The 25,671-nt window shown below is 35.7% G+C and overlaps 1 protein-coding gene across 4 annotated transcripts in view; it reads left to right on the top strand.

Moving 5' to 3' along the window:
• The window catches only part of CNTLN (centlein), a 361,905-nt gene extending 340,373 nt beyond the window's left edge, over positions 1-21,532 (top strand). For 3 of the 4 annotated variants that reach the window (XM_060102081.1, XM_060102083.1, XM_060102080.1), the window contains exons 24-26: positions 5,869-6,054; positions 8,543-8,620; positions 20,876-21,532. In XM_060102081.1, coding sequence (XP_059958064.1) covers positions 5,869-6,054; positions 8,543-8,620; positions 20,876-20,977 — 366 coding nt within the window. In that variant the 3' untranslated portion in view covers positions 20,978-21,532. The remainder of the gene's footprint in view (positions 1-5,868; positions 6,055-8,542; positions 8,621-20,875) is intronic. The other variant, XM_060102084.1, reaches the window with a different exon arrangement.
• The last annotated feature ends 4,139 nt before the right edge of the window (positions 21,533-25,671 follow it).

Genomic DNA, 25,671 nt, shown 5'->3' with positions numbered 1-25,671 from the left:
ATACAGTCTTCGATGACAGTCACATGAGGTACACATCCTAATCACCTGTCTGCAACAGTGGAATGAGTCTGCACCTGTTTGTATAGGAGCTTCCTAGAACTAGTTTGCTTCCAGAGAAGAGGAGGAGACAGGACTTAATGAAGTATAACGCAGACAAGGTGTATCTGCAGGAGGCGGCTTTCCTCATAGCAGCCAAGAAAAAAATTCCTTATATTATAAAAAACCAAACAAACCACAACCAAAATAACCTGGCTAATGGAATTCATCAGAAAAAATATTAAATTCATATATAAAACTTCACCAGCCTGCAGCACAGCACAGGCCCTTCTGCCACATAACTTTCTACAAATAGGAAATCTCGGAAAAACTCTTCTCTTTCAAAAACGAGTCCTGAAAAATGAACCAACATAGTATCAACAAAAATAGATTAGGATAAGAATGGAGGAAGGAAACAGGAAAAGTAAATGGCAGGAAAAGAAGTTTCACCACAGATGGTTGCTGCAGAGCAGATGAAAATATTTTACTGTGAATAAAAATATTAATGAAATAATTTCCTCCAAAAAGCACATGTTTAAGGTGGAAATAAAGGTAAGAACTTCGGGCCTCCCTGGTGGCGCAGTGGTTGAGAGTCCGCCTGCTGATGCAGGGGACACGTGTTCGTTCCCCGGTCCGGGAAGATCCCACATGCTGCAGAGCGGCTGGGCCCGTGAGCCATGGCCGCTGAGCCTGCGCGTCTGGAGCCTGTGCTCTGCAACGGGAGAGGCCACAACAGTGAGAGGCCCGCGTAACGCAGAAAAAAAATAAAAATAAAAATAAATGTAAGAACTTCGAGAAAAGGTGGTGAGACCTGGGAACAAATGAAAGCAAGTTGTCTGACAAAGCAAAGAAGTAAAAGAAAATAAATAAAATTATCACAGGAAAAAAAATATATTTCTGGGTTTTATATGAATGTGTGTATAAATATTGTTGAACTTATTGCAATTAATATAAATTAAAAGGAAAAGAACAAGTTACGGATACACAAAACAATAAGGATGAATCCTTAATTTAAAACACCACATTAGGACTTCCCTGGTGGTGCAGTGGTTAAGAATCTGCCTGCCAATGCAGGGGACACGAGTTCGAGCCCTGGTCCGGAAAGATCCCACATGCTGCGGAGCAACAAAGCCCATGCTCCACAACTACTGAGCCTGTGCTCTAGAGCCCATGCTCTGCAACAAGAGAAGCTACCACAATGAGAGGCCCTTGCACCTGCTCACTGTAACTATAGAAAGCCCGCTTGCAGCAACGAAGACCCAACGCAGCCAAAATAAATAAATAAATGTTTAAAAAAACAAAAACAAAAAAACCCCACCATGTTGAGAAAAAGAAGTCAGACATGAAAGAGTACATAGTGTATTATTCCATTTAGATGACATTCTAGAATAGGAAATATTAATCTAAAATGATATAAATCAGAGCAGTGCTGTCTGGATGTGGGAGGAATTGACCTAGAAAGGAGCATCAGGGAAATTTCTTGAGTATGGAGATGTTCTATATCTTGAACAGGGTGTTGGCTACACAGAAGCATACAATTATCAAAGCTCATTAAACTAATCACTTAAAATGTGTGCACTGTTTCATTCTAATTATGCTTCAGTTAAACAAAACATACTGTGGAAAAAAGGATTTATGAAGCAAATGACAGAGATTCAACACGTATAATTAGAGGCTTCAAATTAGAAAAGGAGTGATGGAACAGGACAAATACTGAAGCTATAATCCAAAAACAATTTTCAGAAATAAAAACTTCTAAGAACATAACATGGAACCAGGGAAAATTGATCTAATATGTCATCCCCTGTTTATGTTTTAGTAAAGTTTCTGGACTCAAACAAATAAAGAACAGTGATGTAAAAAAAAGTTCATGTCATGTATAAGGGGGAAAAAACAAAGATGAGACAACTCTGAAAGGCTATCTCGGCTCCAGCGCTCCTTACACGATGGCGTGAAGCCTCTGTTGGAACCGCAGTGCAGATCAACATTTCCCTCTGCCTGCTCCTGCTTCCCTAAGTTTCTTATAGGTGTTGCTTCTAAGCACCCTGTCCCACACAAATCTCCACCCCTCAGAGTGTGTTTTCAGGCATTCCAACCCAAGACACACCACAAAGAAACCTCAATTAATTCTGAAAAGTAGAAATAGTATAGATGACGATCTCTGAGAATAATGCAATAAAACGGCAATCAACAACAAAACCAGAAAACCAGTCACTAGCACTTAAATAAAAATTTATTGGGTTAAGAAGGAAATGTGAACAAATTGCAGAATATTTTTAAAAGAATAACATTCTAGAATTATCAGAACCCATAGGATAGAGTTAAAACAGTGCTCAAAAAATGTATGGCCTTATATATTTACATTAGCAAACAAGAATAAATGAAAGTAAATATTCAACTCAAGAATTAAATAGAATCTAAAGATTGAAATAGAAATTAATGAATTAATAATGTGGAATTAATAAATGAATACAAGAGTATTTTTTTGGAAAAGAAAAGTAAGAAGCAATAAAATAGATTGAATCTTTAGCTTACCTAATTAAGAAAGTAGAAAGCACAACTATACAAAATAACAAGTAAGTGACAATAAACATAGACACAGGGGAAAAAAATCGTGGCAGAATACTTAGTTCAACTCTGCAAATAAATTTGAAAGCCTGGATGAAATAGGTCATATTCTAGGAAAATTATGATGTACCAAAACTCCCTCCAGAACAAATAGAAAATTAAAATGATTTGCCAAAAAGGTATCTTTCTTTGCAATAAATACTAGGCCAAATTCAGATGAGTGCTACCACATCAGTAAAGAGCAGATAGATTCAATCTCATTAAAACTACTGTAAAACATGGAAAGAGAAGTTTCTTTCCAAATGTTCTTGGAAGAAACGAATCAATCTCTTATTAATATAGAAATTCCAGATAAAATATTAGCAAATAGAATTCAGCAGCACATCAAAAAATAATATATCACACCAAGTGGAGTTTATTCCAGTGCTGCAAGGATAATTCAATACTAAGAAAATTATTTAAAATTGTATTAATAGACTTATGATGAAAAATCATATGATAGTTTATATGGATGCTAAAATGGATTTAAGACAATTTGGTTTCCATTCTTATAAGAAATAAAAATAAAATGAGTAGATAGTTAACTATATAAAACTGTATATTATATATTAATATATTAAGATGTATTTTTTAGTATATTAAAATACAGCTCTCAACTCAAAATCTGGCATAGTATTTCCTATGAAGCAGAGAGATTCCCACTAAAATCAGGAACAAGTTGAGTATGTCCATCAATATTACTATTTAATATTGTTCAGGAGGAACTTAATAATCAAGTCAATAAGAAAAGAAAGAAATTAGAGGTATAAAAGTTGGAAAATAAGGAATTCCCTGGTGGTCCAGTGGTTAGGACTCTACGCTCTCACTACTGAGGGCCTGGGTTCAATCTCTGGTAAGGGAACTAAGATCCCACATTCCATAAGCCTTGCAGCATGGCAAAAAAAAAAAAAAATTGGAAAATAGGAGTAAAATTATCAATATTTGCAGACATTCAATTCCTGGAAGCTAAGGAGGAATCAGCTGAAAAACTCATAACAAATAAGAAATTTCAGTAAGCTTAATATATATTAACAATCTTTATGTATACAAGCAACAATCAGTACTAGAATCAGTGCCCCCCAAAAAGTAAGAGGCCCAGGAAAAAAAAAGATCTACAAAGAGAAAATTTTTAAATGATCCTCGGAAACACAAATAAAGACTTAACCAACTGGAAGGGAATACCATGGTCTTTGATTAGGAAGACTCAACATTCTAAAATGTTAACATGATTCAAATAAAATTTAACTTGATTTAAATAAAATTACAAGTAAAATGTTTAGGGGAAGGGGATCTAGACAAGCTCAATGTGAAGTTTATATGAAAAACCAAACAAACAAAAATTACCAAGAAAAATCTGAGAAGAAAAGTAATAGAAGGGAGATACCCCTACCGGATTATAACATTTATTATAAAGCCTCACTAATAAAAATATACTATAGGGCCTCCCTGGTGGCGCAGTGGTTGAGAGTCCGCCTGCCGATGCAGGGGATACGGGTTCGTGCCCCGGTCTGGGAGGATCCCATATGCCGCGGAGCGGCTGGGCCCGTGAGCCGTGGCCGCTGGGCCTGCGCATCCGGAGCCTGTGCTCCGCAACGGGAGAGGCCACAACAGTGAGAGGCCCACATACCGCAAAAAGAAAAAAATATATATATACTATAAAGCTTCACTAATAAGAAGACAGATGGAACAGAATAGAAAGTTCAGAACCTGACCTAAACACACATGAAATCAATGGGGAAAATATGGACTATTTAACAGGTGGTGGTGAGACAACTATGATTGTATGTAATAATTTTCTAGATGATTACAAATGGATAAAACATTTAAAACTGAAAAATAAAATCTTAAAAGTGGCAGAAAAAAATCATGGTTTGAAAATGAGTATATATATATAATATACATATATGTATATAAAATTGTGGAGAATGCTTTTTAAAGTATCACACTAAATTCAAAAGTGAGAAAGGAAAAGATTCATTTAGTACATTAAATAGTTTTTACATTTTTTTCCTAGGTATAAAATACTATAATTACTGTCAGAATAAAAATATAATTACTGTCAGAAGAAAAATACAAAATATGAAAAAGATTAGAAATACCCAACAGACAATTATAATTTCCCTAAAGTATAAATAACTCCTATAAATCACTAAGAAAAATAGAAAAAAAAAGACAAAAGAAATATAATTATCTGTTAAGGCTGATGCTCAACTTCATTTTTAATAAGAGAAATGAAACTTTATAATATAGTGAAAAAAGCGAACAACACTGAAAAACCAGATTGGTGTTTTGCCAGTGGTATGGAGAAACAAGTATTTTCCTATGTTCTTTGTGTAGGTGTAAATTGGTACGATCTTAGAGAGAGGGAGAATTAAACAGCTTTCAAAATTACAGTTATACACACCCTTTGGTCCAGCAATTTCACTTCTAGGGATGCAAAATGTATATATGAGCACCATTATTTATTGCAACATTGCTTAAGCTAGCAAAAGATTGAGAACAACCCAAACATCTAGCTAGCCTGCTCTCAGCCCACAAAGCCAGGCATCAGGCTCCAGAGCTCTGTCCACCCAGGGTAAGAGCTACCTTTTTCTTATGCACACATAGGCATGTGTTCTCAAAGGGAGAAATTAGAGACTCTTGTGGAAGCAAGCCTAGACTTTTATGATTTTTGTCAGTCCTTTTTTGTTGTCTTGCCCACACATAATTTAATTGCACTTTTACCCACCTGGCTTTATCAAATCCTTCCAAAGATTTCTAATCCAGTTCTAATAAAATAGGAACAACCCTCTTTATGCAGTTATATTTCATTATTTATGCAATAATTAATTATGTAACTAACCTGTTACAACAAATATACACACTTAGGAATAAATAGATCTGACAATTGGCATCAGCTCCACTGGTGGGAGTAGTTGTGCTCTGGCATGATGCTAAGTAGCCTGCCTGCTACAAGTATTCACCATCCAAGATTACAGTTGGAAATCTGAAAGATGGATTGGAGAGATTTGGTTAATCCAGCAAGTTGGTTAAGTGGTCATTTGCGAGAGCTTTTATTGCATCTGACAATAAGTAAAGAGCAATCCATTATGTTCCAATATAAATAAAATCAGAGTAATCCTAATAAAAAATTATTTGCTAGTATCTTCACATTTTTATGTTATGACTGCTTTTTCTTCATTTATGACTTCCATATGAGCCCACATTCTTTCCAATATGTTGCAGGCTTTGGTCAGAGAGTTACAAAATGATGTCCATTCAATAAGGCGACAAATCAGAGAACTTAAAAAGATGCAGAAAAACAGGGATGCTTGTAAAACCTCAACCCATAAAGCCCAGACCTTGGCAGCATCTATCCTGAACATTTCACGGTCAGATCTAGAGGAAATATTGGACACAGAAGATGAAGAAGTAAGATCACTTAAATATTTATTAATAATGGGCTTGTTACACATTGAATGTAAGTACATATTTTTGTTTTATAATTCTTAGAATTACATCTTTAAGATAATATTAATGAAGGCAAGAATATTAGTGTACCAGTGAAAGATATATCAAAAGTATTAACCAACTCAAAAAACCTTTAGAGAAATTTAGCTATGTAATACAGAAGTAAGCCAGTACACATAACCTTTAGAACTGCTTGCTTGTTATTCAAGTCAGTTATCCTTTCATGTCTCTTCCATTTTCTTTAGTTCATCATATATCTTGTAAGCTAGTATTTTTAATTAAGCCAGTTTGAATGGATTTAGTTAGCTGAGTCACGATTGATTTGAGGATTTTTCGTCCTACATGAGATCTTTTAATGTAGTGAATATATTGGCTTTTCTAGCTAAATTCAAAGTTATTGTTGATGAAGTTATAGAAAAAGATATTTATTGCTTTAAAGTGGGGAAAATACTCCCATCGGAGTGAATTTATGTACATATACATATAGGTCTTCAGTAGCGTTTCTGTACCTCCTGAGGAGGGCACTGCATTTTTGATAGTTATTGCCTCATAAACAGCAGAATCTCATCTTATACACAGTCTTCCGTGAAACCTGTGGAGGATACTCAATCCTGTTCTATTGTGAAGTCTCTGAACTTTAATACATAAATATTAGATTTTTTATTGTTTAGAAAGATTAAAGAGATGATGGTACTCTTAGCTTCCCCATAAATATTTGCTCAATGACTAAATAAAATGATACTTAAATGTTTGTATGAGAACATCCTTCAGCACCCCTCTCCCATCAGTTTCTCATAAAATTTCTGGAATAGAGCAAATCTACAACTTGTAAAAGTTTTTAAACTGCTAAGAATTCTTAGAAAAGAGGTCAAAGGAGTCCTGCAGAGATTATTTTCATCCTATGGGTGAATAGGATAGTGAATTATCAGTTTCCTATTTTCAGCACCTATGCCACAGTGTCTGTGAATTCTGAACTTAGAAGTACAAAAGCATTATGAAATATAGTATCAAATATAAGACACACAAGAAATAATAGTATCTGAGGCAAGGGTGTTAACTGTATCTTATTATGGACATTTAATTAAAATTTGATTGATAAAAAGAAACCTAACAAAAAATTAAGATAGAGTCCTCCACTGTTTCCTAAAAGTTTTAAAACAGACTTAGCAAAATCCCTCATGTGTATATGTGTGTATACGTGTGTGTGTTCCAGATACATATTCTGGAAGACAGCATCACTGCCTTTGTGTGGTCTTAAAAGATGCCCTCTCTGGGCTTACAGATTAGAAAAAAGAACCCGCTTTGAGTAGACATATTGGAAAAAGTTGTCCCCTTTGAGTATATTAATTAGAAAAGGATCTCTCTTGTTAGTCCCAAAGAGTAGCTAGCACATTTCTATGAAGAAATGGCACTCTGGCCTCTGGGCAGACGCAGTTTGGAGCCAGGGATGCCAAGCACCAAAATATGCATACCACACAACCTTAAATGGAAGTCCTCCTGGAAACAAACACACTGTTCCATGAAGACTCAGTGCACACACCTGGATATATTTACTAGATTTAATTATAGATCAAGCTTATTTGGGCTGATCCCCACCTGCATCTTTCAGAGGTCTAAAGAGTTGAGTGACTTACCCAAGTAGAGCCCAAACCACCTGAATTTTATGCTTTAAGCTACATTGAACTCTTGTAAATTCATGTAAAACACTATGACAACCTATGCGAAGTACCTAGCCTGATACTTGGCATACAGTAAATTTCAACAAATGTTAGTTTTCCAAACCCTTCCCTTTTTGAAAAGTCCATTTTTTTGCAAACCGAATCATGATTTTAACTGAATAATCAGTTGCACATGTGAATACATTATACTTTCAGAATATTTTACCTTGATAATTGATGCATTGAAAATATTTAGTGACTTAGCAATACTTTAAGTTGGAGCATCCCTTACCTATCAGCTAGATATTGGATATTTTAAATGAGTAAGCATTTAAGTACACCAGAACCATGCATGTCCTATTTTGTCTGTGATTATAACAATTACTCCTTAATTATCTACTGATAAGTCAGAGTTTTGAGTATAAGGTTTTATGTCATCTTATGAGGGTCACTTATAAATGATTCTTTTATACAGCTCCATCTTCTTTTTCATTTTATTTTAATCACTTCCACCTCCACCTCAGTCCAGTGTGAGCTCCACTGTGAAGGCAGAAATAAAACATTCCTGAATTATATTATGAAATATAGAAATATAGCTTTATCTTCCACATGTAGGTAGATATTTATACATTAAAGAGCATCGATTTGAATATTCTCTACTTTGAAAGGACAGGCTGCTCTTTGCTGAATCTAATTCCACCAATATTTCTCTAGATTTATTCAGTATCTAACAGTATGATCAAGTTCATATAAATGAAATTAACAACAGTGTTTTTATTTTGTTCCTTCAGGAAATCGAAAGGACAAAGATTGATGCTGAAAATGACAAGGAATGGCTGTTGTATATTCAGAAACTTCTTGAAGGACAGGTATTTTGTTTTTCTACTTCATATATTAAAACTTGCAGATAAAAATTCCAAGCCTTACTTTTTGTTACTAGATGCCTAATTTTTTTGTAAACAGACACATTACTTACTTCTGTTAGGTAAATAAGTATTCTAGTAAGTAGACAGGAAAGTTAACTCTCCATTTGTACTTTTGGACTTAACAAATGAAGCAAATGCCTTGGGAAGGAGCCATGGGTTTTAGCAAAGGCATTAATTAAATTATTGAGTCAACCTCTATGCTTGCTAGACTGAAAAGGATCCATTCTCTCAGCCCTCTTAGGAAAAGAGATTCTTTATTATGTGTCTTTAAAGTTAGTAGTTGATATGGACACCTGAGGAGTTCATGGGTTTCAGTGACCTTTTACTATGGACCTGTTTCCAGTCAATTCATGTTTTCCTCACAGCCAGACAGCTGTTTATTACTGTGTCTTCCTGCATTCTCTACAATATTTTCTACTGAGACCTCGAGCAGCTTGTTAGTGGGAAGTAAATATTGATTTGGCATCCTGTCAATGCAGAAAGAATGAAAAAATTTCCACCAGAGGCCCCTCAAACATTTTCCTATCGACATTTTCTGGGCCGAGTGGAAAGCTGCATAGAGGATGACAAGGCCAAGACGAGCTGAAATCCCTGAGGGGTCTATTGAGACTGCTGCTGTGACCTGTGTGATACTTTTTCTTCCCTTTCAAGTATTTTTTTAATACACATATAGTCTGTTGGGATGTGCCCCTCTTGTAAGTGATCAGGGCAGTTTATTGGCAGGTGAGAGCCCTGCTTTTCTAGTCATAGCCAACTTTTGTTTTGATATCGCTGACAGCATGTAATATATTCTAAAACCTTTTCATTATAGTTCTTTTTGCTCAACCTAATTGTTGTCTGTTTTTAAAATGAACTGGATTAAAAACAGCTAAAACATATTTCTCAAAATAGCAAAAAAAATATATTGTTCTGTGAGTGCAGTATCTATGTTTTTGGAAAAGTCAAGAATAAGTAAATAATATATGAACTATTCATATTCTTAGTACCCATTTTATATATTTTTGAAACATTATCTGGAAACACTAATACTATTACTATCAATAGTAATAGAAGGTGATGGGCACTCTTTTGCCTCAGGTTGTTTAAGTGCAGACGTGCAGGTGCTGGGCAAAGCCTTCTTGCTTTTGAGAAGAAAGGCCATTTCTCAATCATGTTTCATTCCCAGCACCCAGCCCAGTGCCTGGCACATCAAAGGAGTTCAGTAATGGTTACAGGTTATTTTTTTAAATGTGAAAGTTATAAAAATAAACTTTGTAGTGGATTTTTTAACATTCAACTTGTAAGTATGACCTTTTAATATGGAAGTTTTATCATCAATTATGAACATAAAAATAACAAATCGATATGTATAAATCTTTATTAAATTTTACTAAAGCTCTATCGACACCAGATCTGATTTTTTGACTAACACATGTAGATATACATATATACATTCTACATTATCTGGGTGTATGCTTATTCTGTCCAGTTATTGTAAAAAAATCCTGTTGAAAATGGCATTAGACTGCTTAATACTGCAGTTTGATATAGTGCCTTTTTGTGCCACTGAGCCTGGACTCTAGAATATAATTGCCTGGCTGTATTGATTTAATTGCCCACGTTTATTTGTGGACTCCTAATTATTAACTGGAGGTAAATTTAATGGAGCAGCCTCTATGAACACTGGGAAACCACTGCTGTTGCTGTTATACATAATGAACTGCACCATGTGCCTTTAGAGCATTTGTCAAGTTAATTTTATTCCACTGTGACAGTATGATAACATTTAAAAAGTCAAAGACTTTTTATTTTTATTACTGACATAGGTGGTTTTGCTGATGCCTTTGAATTCTGTGAGAAAAAAATAGAGACTTCATTGGTTGCACTTGAATGTCACTTTATAATTACACCCAAGAGAAAAATCTATAAAATAGAAAACATCTTTTTTTTATCCTACTTTTCTTCTTTCTCTATTCTAGCAATTATATTTGTCCTGAATTTTAGAAAAGGTTTTCTTTGTCCACCAGTTTTTGGGAGTCTAAATTATGCTCACAGAATTGCGAGGGCAAAAGAATAAATATGTTCATTCATTTGTTTAGTTTATGGCATGCAGCTCCGTGTACCTGAGGTTACACGATCTTGAAGCTGTGGAATAACTGAGTGCATTCCCTGAAAAGAGCCATAATTAATTTAATATTGATATTTGATTATTAAAATATTTTGAAAATAAAATTATAAGAAAACTTCCCTTTTATGTCCTCCCTCTGTGTTGGGTGGTATATGTAATGGAATTCTGACATCATAAGAGTGAATCTGGCATTGTGGTTTTATCTTTTGTTTAAGGATTAGGCCACAGAACTATTTTCTCTTAAAGAAAATTTTCTCTACATTCATTGGATTAAAATTTATATAAATAAGATATTTACCAGAAAATAAAAAGCTGTCCTGCCGTGTGGCAATATGGGCCGGCACAATAGTATACCTACTGGTACTGTTAGCCAGAAGCTCATGAGAATTAAAAGGCCTAAAATCTTAACTTATCTATATTTAACAAAGAATGTAATATTTGTCCTCCTTTCAGTGGACCTGATACAATTGGTAATTTTAAGTATTTGATCTTTATCTGCATCTAACCTTTGTCCCCACAGATTTCTAATAATAAGAATCACACTGAAAAAAAGTTGTTCTAATACCTACTTTCATTTTTTATGGCATAGCTGCTTTTTAATTGCTTTGAAGATTTTTACTTGTATTAATTCCTCTTTTTGCATTTTTACATTTTTTAAAACTTACAGTTTATGGCAGAGACAAACAAGCAAATTAATGATTATAATAGAGTGGGAGAACCACCCAAAATTAGTTTTTCTGTGTTTTAGGACATGGGAGAAAAAGAAACAGAAATAAGAAAAATAGACTGGGACTAAACAATAAACGCCTTTGAGCAGGAAAGGGATGTAATCAGAGCTGTGCTTTAGAAAGATACATGAGATCAGCATGTAGGATGGTTTGGATGGATAAGAGACTGGGAGCAAGAAGGTAGTCAAGGCAAAAGGAAGTGGGGGCCTGCATGTGCCCTCACTATAAAAATGGGAAGGACGAGATAGATGTGACCCACTTTATAGAAACTGAATCCATAGCAGTACTGACATTAGATGAAGGGGTCAGAAAGCAGAAACAAAAGAGAGGTGAGTTTAATACCTTATATGATGAGAAAGATGATGATACCTTTAAAAGTTTTAGGGATCAAAAGAGGTAGATCAGATTTGGTAGAGAGAGATGTCAGTGATTGAAGCCATAAAAAATTTAGTTGATACATGTCAATAACAATATTCAGGGACTCACAGTTTTTCATTAGTTCATCCCAACCTGCTGTGTGGCTTTTCTCAGTGAAATCTAACCATTTAAGAACACATTTCAAACTCTTACAACTCAACAACAAAAGAAAAGAAACTGATCTGAATAGTCATTTCTACAAGAAGATATACAAATAGCCAATAAGCACGTGTACATATGCTCAATATCACTAGCCATTAGGGAAATGCAAACCAAAAACCAAAATGAGATACTACTTCATACCCAGTAGGATAGCTATAATCAAAAAGACAGAAAATAGCAAGTGTTGGTGAGGATGTGGAGAAATTAGAACCCTTATACATTGCTTGTGAGAAGGTAAAATGGTGCCACCCTTGTGGAAAACAGTCTGGCAGTTCCTCAAAAAGTTAAAAGTAGAGATTATATGACCCAGCAGTTCCACACTTAGGTAGGTATATACCCAAGATAAGTAAAAACATATGTCCATATAAAAACTGCTACATAAATGTTCATAGCAGCTCAATGATAGTTCATAATAGCTCAAAAGTGGAAGGAATCCAAAGGTCCATCAACTAATGGATGGATAAACAAAACATGGTATATGTATACATGAAATATTATTCAGCCATGAAATGGAATGAAGTACTGATAGTGCTACAACCTGGAAGAACCTTGTACACCTTATGCTACATGAAACAAGCCATACACAAAAGGTAACTTACTGTATGATTGCATTCTATGACATGTACAGAATAGGCAAATCTATCAAGACAGAAAGTAGATTAGTAGTTGCCAGGGGATGGGGGAAGAGGGACCATGACTGCTAATGGGTACAGGGTTTCTTTTGGGGTGATGAAAATGTTCTGGAATTAGATGAAGGTGATGTTCTGGAATTAGATGAAGATGATGGTTGTACAACCTTGTACAACCAATGAATTATACATTTTTAAAGGGTGAACTTTATGTTATGTGAATTATATCTCCATTTAAAAAAATGAATTCCTTAATATGAGGCACAGTGAAAAAGAATAAAAAGAATACCTTTTTATTTTTAAGTAAATCCAATTAAGTTCTTTTTTAGCAGCCAGAGATTATTTATTTTTTAATTTTTTTAATTAAAAAATTTAATTTTCAAAATTTATTTTTGGCTGCGTTGGGTCTTCGTTGCTGTACGTGGGCTTTCTCTTGTTATGGCAAGTGGGGGCTACTCTTCATTGCGGTGCGTGGGCTTCTCATTGCGGTGGCTTCTCTTGTTGCGGAGCACGAGCCCTAGAGCACGGGCTTCAGTAGTTGCGATGCATGGGCTCAGTAGTTGCGGTGCATGGGCTCAGTAGTTGTGGCATGGGCTTAGTTGCTCAGCAGTATGTGGGATCTTCCCAGACCAGGTGTTGAACCCGTGTCCCCTGCACTGGCAGGCGGATTCTTAACCACTGCACCACCAGGGAAGTCCCCAATTAAGTTCTTATATCTCATGTGCTATTTCCCCACCATTAGCAGGGACTGCATTAAACGCATTTGAATTTGAATTTCTGTCTACTGGCCATAACTATGAATAAATGAGGTAAATTATTTTATTTCATACTTAATATGTTTCTTTTCAATTAACAAAGAAGGAGCTGTCCCTCTATCATACTCTAGTTGATATTACTTTCTCATATATGCAAACAAAAAGGAGTCAGTTATTTATACTCTGCCCTCTAAGAGACATTGTTTATTTGTTCTGTCCATTCTGATCCTCAAAATTAAAATTATAGTAAGGATCATTTAGTTTTGTTTTCAGGCCTTAATAATACCTGAAACAGTCTTTTGTACTTGTGATTTTATAAAGGCAGTGGAAAGAATTAGTGGAGATAAAATTGAACCCAAGCTGTGAAATCCATTTTTAAAATGTGTATTGAGTGTCTACTGCATGTAAGGTAATGTTTCAGGTTTGGTGGTATAGCAGTGAACAAGAGACAAAAATCACTACCCTCATGGAGCTTACATTTCTGGTGATGGAGGGCAATAAACAAATAGTTAAAATATATAAACTATGAAAGTTTTTAAACAATTAACTTGAACAGAATTATGGGTATGTATATTAAAATATGTATACTTGTATAAAACAAATAATATACAGTTATAACCACAATATGGTTCTTTACTAGGATTTATATAAAAAACACTTAGCCAGGAATGGCTAGAAAATGTGTCTTGATCTTGTTTTGTTGTTGCCTTATTCTGTGTTGTTTATTAATCCTTTTCTAGATTTCATTCAGTCCATTTTCATCCACTTTGTATAGATCATTTTCTTGTATTGGTACCATATCAAAAATTCTTTCTGCCTTCAGTTGTTGATAATTGAAAGTATAGACTTTGATCGATGTTTTTTCTTTAGCTTTAGATATCCCTGTTCCTATTAGTTGCTTCAGATCTTGCAAATGGTGAAATTTAAAATGACTCTTTCCCCAGTGCCCTTTCTGCAAAATATGCTTACATTCTATAGATGCTTTGCAATATGGCAGTGAGAAGGTTTTATAAATCTCCCTGGCTTTTGTAAATAGAATAACTTCCAAACTGAAGGTTAACAGAAAGTTTCTCTTTACAACCCTGAAGACACTTACTCCGTTGCTTTCAGTGTTGCACTTACAACACACTGATAACACGCACATACTGCAAACTCCTACACTCACTCTCTCCACACACAGTCACCCACACAGTCACCCACATACACTTACTCCTCACATCCAACTGAAGTAGCAAAAGTTAAAAATTCTCCATTCAGAGCCTTACTGGGATTTCTTTTTTTAATTTAACAAATTAAAGCCTACTTTCATGATACCAGAAAAAAGACATGTCATTAAAGTTAAAAGGTAAATTTTATGTGTATTTTACCATTATAAAAAATTGCGGGGGGCTTCCCTGGTGGCACAGTGGTTGAAAGTCTGCCTGCCGATGCAGGGGACACGGGTTTGTGCCCCGGTCTGGGAAGATCCCACATGCCACGGAGCGGCTGGTCCCGTGAGCCATGGCCACTGAGCCTGCGCGTCCGGAGCCTGTGCTCCGCAACAGGAGAGGCCACAACAGTGAGAGGCCCGCGTACCGCAAAAAAAAAAAAAAAAAAAAAAATTGTGGGGAAATGAAAGGAAAACAAATTATAGCCTTCACCAAAGGTTAAGAATAGCAGTTACAGACTTCAGTATTCAGCAGAACACCAAGACAGATAGATAGGTAGAAGGATAGATAGAAGGATAGATAGATAGACAGACAGACAGACAATGCGCCAGAAATATAAACAACATTTAGGAAACTTCGCTCACAACTCAATGCCAGTTTTTGTTTGTTTGTTTTTTTGTTTGTGGTACGCGGGCCTCTCACTGTTGTGGCCTCTCCTGTTGCGGAGCACAGGCTCCGGACGCGGAGGCCCAGCAGCCATGGCTCACGGGCCTAGCCGCTCCATGCATGTGGGATCTTCCCGGACCGGGGCATGAACCCGTGTCCCCTGCATCGGCAGGCGGACTCTCAACAACTGCGCCGCCAGGGAAGCCCAATGCCAGTTTTAAATTATAAATAAATTGTTCTTCCTGATACCTTGCTTGGTTATTTTAACAAGTTCAACCTTTCAATTACAAGATAGTAGAGTGGGTGTATAAATATTTATTTATTCCAAATTTTCCACCTTTAATTTTATAATAATCAGACTACATTGGTTTCTTACTAAACTCTCAATCTCACTGAATCATATCCTTTGTTAAAGCAGGTATAATACATAAAATTTAATATCTTTACTTTGAGTACAGCTCTGCTAAAGTCAATTTTTATTTTTATATTTTATTTTATTTATTTTATTTTTTTAACATCTTTATTGGAGTATAATTGCTTTACAATGGTGTTATACAAAATATACAAGCAGCTCATGCAGTTCAATAACAAAATCAAACAACCCAATTCAAAAATGGGCAGAAGACCTAAACAGACATTTCTCCAAAGAAGATATACAGATTGCCAATAAACACTTGAAAGGATGCTCAACATCATCACTAATCATTAGAGAAATGCAAATCAAAACTACAATGAGGTATCACCTCACACCGGTCAGAATGGCCATTATCAATTTTTATTTTAAAAGCAGTGTCTTTTGGTAATAGTTTTCAAACCAAAAATAACAATGAAAATGGTTAAAATGGTAATCTTGTCCTTTAGATTTAAAGAGGTACCCTTATTTCAATTTTTTTCTTTCAATACAAAACTTTTCAGTTTTATACTATTAAGAGCACATTCCAGTTACTGCTGATGCTATAAATTATCTGTATGTTTCACACGTATGGACTTGAGGCTTTGTTATTCTTCCAATGTAGCTCTCCAGCATCTGCAACTATCATTCATATCTTACCTTTATATAGAAACACCTCTAAATGAAGTCATAATTATTGTGAATGATAAGTTTGAGGTTGTGTCACTGGCACACCACTTCCTAAAGGCAAACATCTGTAGGCATTTACATATAAGAGAAGCCTAAAATCTGAAGTCAGAGGAAGTCCTTCCAGTAAGGGAAGTCACCTTTGGCAACAGGGACAGCCAGAATGACCAGGAAGACCCACTTTAAGATTACAGTATAGACCAAGCAAAACTCACAGTTATTCCGATGCCCTAATTAAATTCCCATTCCAAGAAATCTCATGCAGTATCAGCTATTCCCCTGTCTATTTTTCCCCTTGTGCTGAAGAGTTCAAGCTTGTGTAACTGCAATGACATAACTAAGAGTATCACTTCTTTTTTAGGCAAGAGAATAAAATTATGCAGAAAGTCCAGCAGACTTTCTGGACTTCATAGGCCCCAGCACATGCCATCTGAGATGAAACCCAAGACAGCATAATTGTTGGGTTTGTTGTTTCACATATATTTGATGGGGCAAGTGAGAAAAGATCTCTGCTGTTGGCTAGTTAGGTTGCCACTTCAATCCAAATCCAAAATCCTGTCAGTAAAAGAACGGTTGTGCTTTCTTCTGTATCTGAGGGAGTTCTCTCCAGAATGCAGAGAGAGAGAAAGGAACAGACTCTATGCTGCCTGTACGAAATAAATCTGCACTTAATCTAGACTCTAAAAAGTTCAGATTTCCTCGTCTTCTTAGTGTTTTTAAAACATTTTGCAGTTCTAAAAAATATGGCAAACAAATAAGCAAACGATGCGAATTTTTAAAGCACTTCCTGAGGCATTTTATATATTAAATATAGTTTCAGTGGTAACTCTATCCACTCTATATCTGTATGCTGAGAATTGATATTCATATGGTACCATAGGATTTCGAAGAGCTTTCTTGAGTCACTGTAGATTAAATTATATTCCACTTAGTCTTCAGGTTAACTATAATTTATGAGATTTAAGTTATTGATAATCTATGTGATATGAGTGATTACTCTCAATTAACTAAAAATAACCAATTAACTAAAAATCCCATTTTTTAACCTTTCTCAAAAAACAAAACTTTCTGTTAATTCATCCTTCACTAATCAGAAATTTTTATCTGTACTATGAAAAAAGTTTGTGAAAAATGAATAGTGTAAAATTGGTAAGAGAGGCTATTTTCAAAACCAAGGCTGTTAGTGTATTTATTATTTGAATTTGTACTGAGTCTGCTCCATAAGTAAGGAACTATTTATAAAATAGAAAGGAGATCTACTAAAAAATTTTGGTTAACAGTTACTTAAAGTTATTTTATTCATTTGAAAACAATAAGTATATTTTATGAAATAAGTATGTTTTGTGAAGTGTTTATTTTTTTAATTTTTTTTTCAAGTATAGTTGACTTACAGTGTTGTGATAATTTCTGCTATACAGCAAAGTGATTCAGTTATACACACATATATATATACATTCTCTTTCATATTCTTTTCCATTATGATTTATCACAGGATATTGAGTATAGTTCCCTGTGCTATACAGTAGGACCTTGTTGTTCATCTTATGAAATGTTTTATAATTCTGACTTTTCCTTAGTCTTCCTCTAACTTTGTTTTAATTATTAACTGTTTCATCATAAATTACATTAATTTTATATTATTACAGAATTACAATTGATCCTTATATATTAAAAAAAATTTTTTTAAAGACCAATTTGAAAGCTGGTTGCCAATGAACTACAATTCATAAACAGAAGGTAGAACACTGGGTTTTGGGGGGGAAAAGTAGGAATCTTTGTATTTAAAAGGAAAATAGAAAAGTTGGATTAAAATAGATAAAGAACCATCTCCAACTACCTTGTAAGATATATGAACTTTTGTCTAATATTATATAAAGGCAGATACTAATCTTTTTCTGACCTATTTGTAGAGAAAAATAGAAGAACCTACAAGGGCAGATGGATGTGCACAAATCATGCATCTTGATTAAAGGATGGGTTGCTTTTTGAAATGCATAAAGTGTTAGGCTCTGTATGAAGCTTAAAAGAAGCTTACAATCTAATAAAACAGGTTTGACAAACAGTTGTGTTTAACTGTGGGTCTTTTCATTTTTATTGGGAGCCTGAGGAAAAGAATAAAAGGGGTTGTCATTAATAAATTAGTAAATGGACCTCTTGTTCCACTTTGGAGGCTTCCTGGAATAGAGATTCTTCCAGATAAGAAGAAGCCAAATGTCCAAGTACATGACATGCTGAAAATTGTTCTGATCACAAGATAATAAGAGTAGGTTTAGTTTTTAACTTGAAAATGAACTGTGCAAATAAGATGATTAATGTCAGTACATTGTGGCCTGGTAAAAGTGCTGTGACATTATTATACAGGAAATCATAGAGCCAGCATGTTTCCCAAAGTGTATTCCATGGACCACTAGTTCCACATGATAAGTAGACTATGAGAAAAGTGTGGACAAATGAATTTAGAAACAGGGTATTACATTGCCCTCTTGGAGAAACACAGTACCATTAGCACCTTAAAGTCTCTAAGAGATCCTGAACTAAAATAACATTTTAAAGTTTGGTTTCTTTCCCAAACTTATTTGATCAGAGAACCCTTTTTTCTTAGAACAACTTTTTTAAACACTCATTTCTGCTTTTGCTTCTACCAGGAAGAGATGGGAGGTGATTCTTATCTTGTTTGTTTGCTCTTTTGTTGGAATGCATATGGTACTGAGTGCCATAGTCAAAATAAAAGAAAGTTACCTGGTAGTTTTGCCTTTGTGTGTGTGAGAGTATTCCTTTAACATCTAATGTTAATGCCCTGAGAATTTAAAGTGTCTCATTTGTAAAACTGGCAGTTTCACCAAGTATAACTGTTTTCTGCATCCCAGAGGGCAGTTTTCTCAAAGTAAGGATTTGCAGTGAGTATCATTATCTTCCAGAAGGGAATCTAATATATTCTTTTTCCTTGATTCTATGATGCATTTCCTCACATTTTCACATTTCTGAAAATTGAAATGCATATGCAGTTTGTGTATATTTAATGTGATAGTTTTCTTTTTTCCAGAAAAAGCTGTTTTTAAGTCAATGTGGGTATCTTATATTCACCTGTATCTTAAGAAGTGAAGAAATGTGATATTTTTGTATCTTATGCTTTATTTAGTGGTAAGTTTCAAGTAAGACAAATGTCTAAAACTCTTGACATAGACTATAGATAGAGTCTATCCTGACAGAGACTCAGAGTATCTTAAGGAGAAGGCAATTTATTATAAATATAAGAAGGAAGTTAAACTAGAAAGCTACTTAGGTTATGAGGCAATTCTATGGACCAACACCAGTCTCTATATTTTCTCCATGGCCTGCATAATCTGTTTGTGCCTTTTGTGCCTGTTTCACTGCCCAATCTGTTTCACTGCCACTGGCCAGTCTTTTCTCTTTTTCCCAGTTTGCATTCAGAAAAGAACCATTATGCTGGGTTTAGCTAATTATAATCACAGCTGAGCATAGCTGATCTGAGCACAGCTGAACAACTCACACAGCGGACGTCAGGCTGATTTTGTTCAGATGCTGACCAGTGTTGCTGTCTGTCGGTGGTTGTCCTAGCACAAAGAAGAGCCTGACTCTACATCCCTGTAGGGAAGGGGACTGGGCTTGATAGGGATTTTCGTTAATATATTCAGGGAGACAAAATTAGTCTTTACTGGTTAATCAAAAGGACAATTCCAAAAATGTCTTAATGAACTTCTTGGTTGTTGTAAACCTTTTATATGAAACTAGATAGCTAGGAAGGAGGATAAAAGGAAGTCGGTAGGCCTTTGGGAGGTAACTGGGCAACATTTAAGATTTTCTTTCACTTATAACCCATAAGTGTATTATGTGAGTTCTACGGGCACCTCAGTGAAGCACAGGGAACAATAAAACTTTACCAGAAAAGTTATATAAATTATGAGATTTTAAAATGTAGTCTATATTTTATAAACTTAGCAGTTTGCAACATGTATATTACACTTTGATATGCCTAAATTTTCTATAACAACTTAATCAATGGATATACTTTTGCCATTTTTTTCCTCTGAAATTTCACCCTACAATTCTTGAGATGTTCAGCTCTAACACAGACAAGTGTATTGATAGTTCTTACTCACTCTTTTATGAGTGATGAACATACAGTACTACTGTGGGCCTCTGGGCCCTAGAGAGGACTGTAACCTGCTATTGATCAGCTGACTGAAGATAAATGGCTTAACTGCTTGTATTGCAGATTACAACATTAACATGGTCAGCAAACCATGAATTGTTCAATAAGGCGTTTATCTTTTTTCATTTTACTTCTGTTCCTTTATCATTTTTATTATAAAAGACAAAATTACCCACACTAACCAGCAAGATCAGTTGAAAAGAGACCCAGTAGGGTACCATTATGGGTGCAAAGTTGCAGATAGCTGAGTTCTAATGGTTTAATGATATTTAATATATGTTTCTGAACTGAAGAAAATATAGTTTTGATCTTTTTTTCTGTGTTTCTTTTACAGCTTCCTTTGGCTACATATTTACTAGAAGCAGTACTGGAGAAAATAAATGAAAAAAAGAAACTAGTTGAAGAATATTTTGCAATTATGAAAGATATTAGATGATATTATGATTGATAACATTTTTTCAAACGTGAAAACTTTATGTGGTGTGATCGGGAGACATGCATTGCAGTCCTGATAACAGTTTCTGCTCCAACTATCAATAGTCAGGATCAATACCAAAATAAGAAGTCTGTGAAACCAATTAATTGCTGCACAAGTGAAACTAATTAAGTGCACAGCCATTTAGAAGGAAATAGTGTAGCATTTGATTGTTGAATACAAATATTGCCACAAATCAATGCAAACTTGAAAATGATATTCTTTCAAGTACATTAGAAGGAATTAGAACAAGCTTGGCATACACAAATTGGTCTGAATATCAAAAGAAAAAAGTGTGAACTGAGGATTTAATGTTCTGAGTTTTATAAAGAAACTACACTTTTTACATAAACCTGCTATAAATGGCCTTAAATCACCTGATAAGCAACACATTTGTATTGTAAGCAAATATAAAGTAAAGCATTATCACTTAAGGATGAGCATTTAATGAAATAAATGGTGTGATCCAATTGTATCTGTTCTCGGTCTACTGGATTATATAGGAGATATTGTATTTTCCTAGAACAGTTCAGCAAAAATAAAAACATTTTCTCCTTTGCTCCCTCTTTTTTTTAAAACTCACAGTATTTTGTGTGGTCATATAAATTAGCAAGGGCCACAAACCCAGTGTATTAGTTAGGCTAGTCCTCACAGTGTGCTAATTAAATTAAATTCTTAACAATGGGCATCCATCCTTATTTAGATTCCCGAACATTCCCAAGCCATTTCTCACCTTTCTGTGTTGCTGCCACACCTGACTTTTTGGTTCTTCCAATTCACCAGACTTGTGCCTGCCTCCAGCCTTTGCCCTTGCTGTTCTCTCTTTGTAGAATACTCTGTACTCTTTTCTTTTGACTGGCTCCTGCGTATCATTCAGGTTTGCCTTACATATTTCCTCAAAGAAGCATTCCCTGGCCATCTTGCTATTAATTTCCTTTATAACACAAAAGCATCTTTTAACTCTTCACTTATTTTCTTGTTATCCCCCCTCCCCTGCTTTAAAATATAGATCCCATGAGGTTAAGGCAAGGGTTGGCAAATCATGACCCACAGGCCAAATCTGGCCTGCCACCTGTTTTTGTGTGGGCTGCAGTAAGCTAAGAATGATATTTACATTGCTAAATGCTTTAAAAAGAGCAAAAAGAATTATATTTTGCAGCATGTGAAAGTTATATAAATTCAAGTTTTAGTGTCTATCAGTAAAGTTTTATCGGAACACAGCTATGCTCATTTGTTTTAGTAATGTTTATGGCTGCCTTCACACTACAATAGTTCAGGTGAGTACTCACACAGAGACCATATGTAGTGTGCTCACCACTTTGCAGGACTGCAAGTCACAGTGACACAGTTACAACTTGACAACATTTTGTGTCACAAACACTACCATACTGCAATTTTTTAATACCAATGCATACCCATCATGTTAAAATAAAAAGAGAAAAATGGCTGTCAAATGTCACACTTTTTTTTTTTTTTTGCGGTACGTGGGCCTCTCACTGTTGTGGCCTCTCCCGTTGCGGAGCACAGGCTCCGGACGCGCAGGCTCAGCGGCCATGGCTCATGGGCCTAGCCACTCCATGTCATGTGGGATCTTCCTGGACCGGGGCACGAGCCCATGTCCCCTGCATCGGCAGGCGGACTCAACCACTGCGCCACCAGGGAAGCCCCAAATGTCACACTTTTAAGCACAGTGAAGTGTGGATTATTTTTTTATTGAATTCAGTGGCAAAGCATTATGTTTATTAAATGACACTCTACCTATGCTAAAAGAATGCAATATATACATTATCAGACTAAGTACTCATCACAATATTCCCAACTCATGGGAAAGCAACAGTAAGAAAAAATTACAAAATTTAAAATGTAATGTTTCGGGCTTCCCTGGTGGCACAGTGGTTGAGTCTGCCTGCTAATGCAGGGGACACAGGTTCGAGCCCTTGTCTGGGAGGATCCCACATGCCGCGGAGCAACTAGGCCCGTGAGCCACAACTACTGAGCCTGCGTGTCTGGAGCCTGTGCTCCACAATAAGAGAGACCGCGATAGTGAGAGGCCCATGCACTGCAATGAAGGGTGGCCCCCGCTTGCCACAACTAGAGAAAGCCCACGCACAGAAACGAAGACCCAACACAGCAAAAATAAATTAATAAACTCCTACCCCCAACATCCAGATACCAAAACCAAAGACAGTACAAAGGAATAGAGTGTGGTAGCCTAAATTTGTTCTTATATGGCAAAAGGGACTTTGCAGTGTAATTAAATTAAGGATCTCAAGTGGAGAGATAATCCTGAATTATTTTTTTGGGCCCAGTGCCTTCTAAGAAGGAGTCAAGAGGAGACATACGGAAAGCAGTGTTACTGCATAAGCAGAGGGATGGAGAAATTTGAAGATGCTACCCCCATAGGTGTATGGATGGATGAAGACCATGAACCAAAGAATGTAGGCAGCTCCTGGAGACTGGAAGAGGCAATGAAATGGATTGTATCCTAGAGCCTCCAGAAAGAAACAGATTTGTTGGCACCTTGACTTTAGCCTAGTGAAACCAATTTTGCATACCCCGAACTGTAAGAGATTAATTTTTGCTGTTTTAAGCCACTAAGTTTGTGGTAATTTGTGACTGCAGCAACAGAAAACTAATGCAAATTTGCTTCAATCCCATTTAGAATTTTTCTGTGTTAATGAAAGATATTGGTCAGAAGATGCAAGATCTAGGCTGGTTCAGTATTCAAAAATCAGTCAGTGCATGCCACCATTTTAACAGACTAATGAAGAAATATTATGTGATCATAAAACTTTAGAAAAAACATTTGAAAAATTCAACACCGGGCTTGCCTGGTGGCGCAGTAGTTGAGAGTCCGCCTGCCGATGCAGGGGACACGGGTTCATGCCCCGGTCCGGGAAGATCCCACATGCCGTGGAGTGGCTAGGCCTGTGAGCCATGGCTGCTGAGCCTGCGCATCTGGAGCCTGTGCTCTGCAACGGCAGAGACTGCAGTGGTGAGAGGCCCGCGTACCAAAAAAAAAAAAAAAAAATTCAAAAAAAAAAAAAAAAAAAAGGAAAAAAAAAAAAAAAAAAAAATTCAACACCCATGCATGAAAAAAACCAAACTGAAAACTAGGACGTTCCTTAATTTGATAGGAATATCTACAAAAAGCCTACATCTAATATTATGCTTAATGATGGAAGATTGAACACTTCCCCTTAAGATCAGAAAGAAGACAAGGATGTCCACTCTCATCACCCTAATTCACCGTAATATTGAAAATTCTAGCCGGCACAGTAAGGCAAGAAAAGGAAATAAAAGGCATACAGATGGGAAAGGAAAAAGTAAAGCTATCTAGAAAAATAAGCCAGCTCTCTCAGAATTAACAAGTGACTTCAACAAGGTCTCAAAATATTTAAGAGCAACATATAAAAATAGTTTATACAATAGTAAGCTAGTAATAAATATGTGGAAACCAAAATTTTAAATACAATGCAATTTACAATTGCTCAAAGAAAAAGTATACCTAGGTGTAAATCTAACAAAATATGTACAAGATTGTATATGGAAAACTACAAACACTGATGAGAGAAATCAAAGAAAATTAAATGGGAAGGCATACTGAGAATATAAATTGGAAATTCAACATAGCAAAGACAACAAAATTGTCTCCAAATCCATATACAGATTTAAGACAATTTCTATCAACATCACAGCAAGATATTTTGAAGATGGAGACAAGACTCTTCCAAAATTTATACGGAAAGGCAAAGTTGTTAAATGGGAGAAATCACTCTATCCAATTTCAAGATGTATTATATAGCTACACTAATCAAGAGTATGTGTTGTTGGTAGCGGAATAGACACACAGATCAATGAAACAGAGTAGAGGACCAGAAACTATACCTATGCAAATATGCTCAACAGGTTTTAAACAAAGTTTCAAAAACAATGGAGTCAAGATAGCCTTTCAACAAATGATGCTGGAATGATTAGAAATCCCTAGGTTAAAAAAAAAAAACTTGGGCCTCCCTGGTGGTGCAGTGGTTGAGAGTCCGCCTGCCGATGCAGGGGATACGGGTTCGTGCCCCGGTCTGGAAGGATCCCATATGCCGCGGAGCGGCTGGGCCCGTGAGCCATGGCCGCTGGGCCTGCGCGTCCGGAGCCTGTGCTCCGCAGCGGGAGAGGCCACAACAGTGAGAGGCCCGCATACTGCAAAAAAAAAAAAAAAAAAAAAACTTGACCTAAACTTCACACTTCAGGCACAAATGATCTCAAAATGAATCATACATTGAAACATAAAATATAAAAGATAATGTGAGACAAAATCTTCGGGATCCAAGACGAGGTGAAAAGTTTCTATACATGACACTAAAAGCATAATGCACAAAAGAAAAATTAGCGAATATGACTTCATCAAAATTAAAAATTCTTGCTCTGGGAATAGACAAGCTACAGACTGGGAGAAAATATTTGCAAACTACAAATATCTGACAAAGGACTTAAATCTAGAGTAAAGAATTCTCAAAACTCAACCATAGGGAGACCTTCAAGATGGCAGAAGAGTAAAACGTGGAGATCACCTTCCTCCCCACAAATACATCAAACATATGTCTACATGTGCACCAACTCCTACAGGACACCTACTGAATGCTGGCAGAAGACCTCAGACA

This window comes from Mesoplodon densirostris, chromosome 6 (genome assembly GCF_025265405.1).
Source record: "Mesoplodon densirostris isolate mMesDen1 chromosome 6, mMesDen1 primary haplotype, whole genome shotgun sequence".
NCBI classification, from domain to species: domain Eukaryota; kingdom Metazoa; phylum Chordata; class Mammalia; order Artiodactyla; family Ziphiidae; genus Mesoplodon; species Mesoplodon densirostris.
This window is presented reverse-complemented; position numbering and strand designations above follow the sequence as displayed.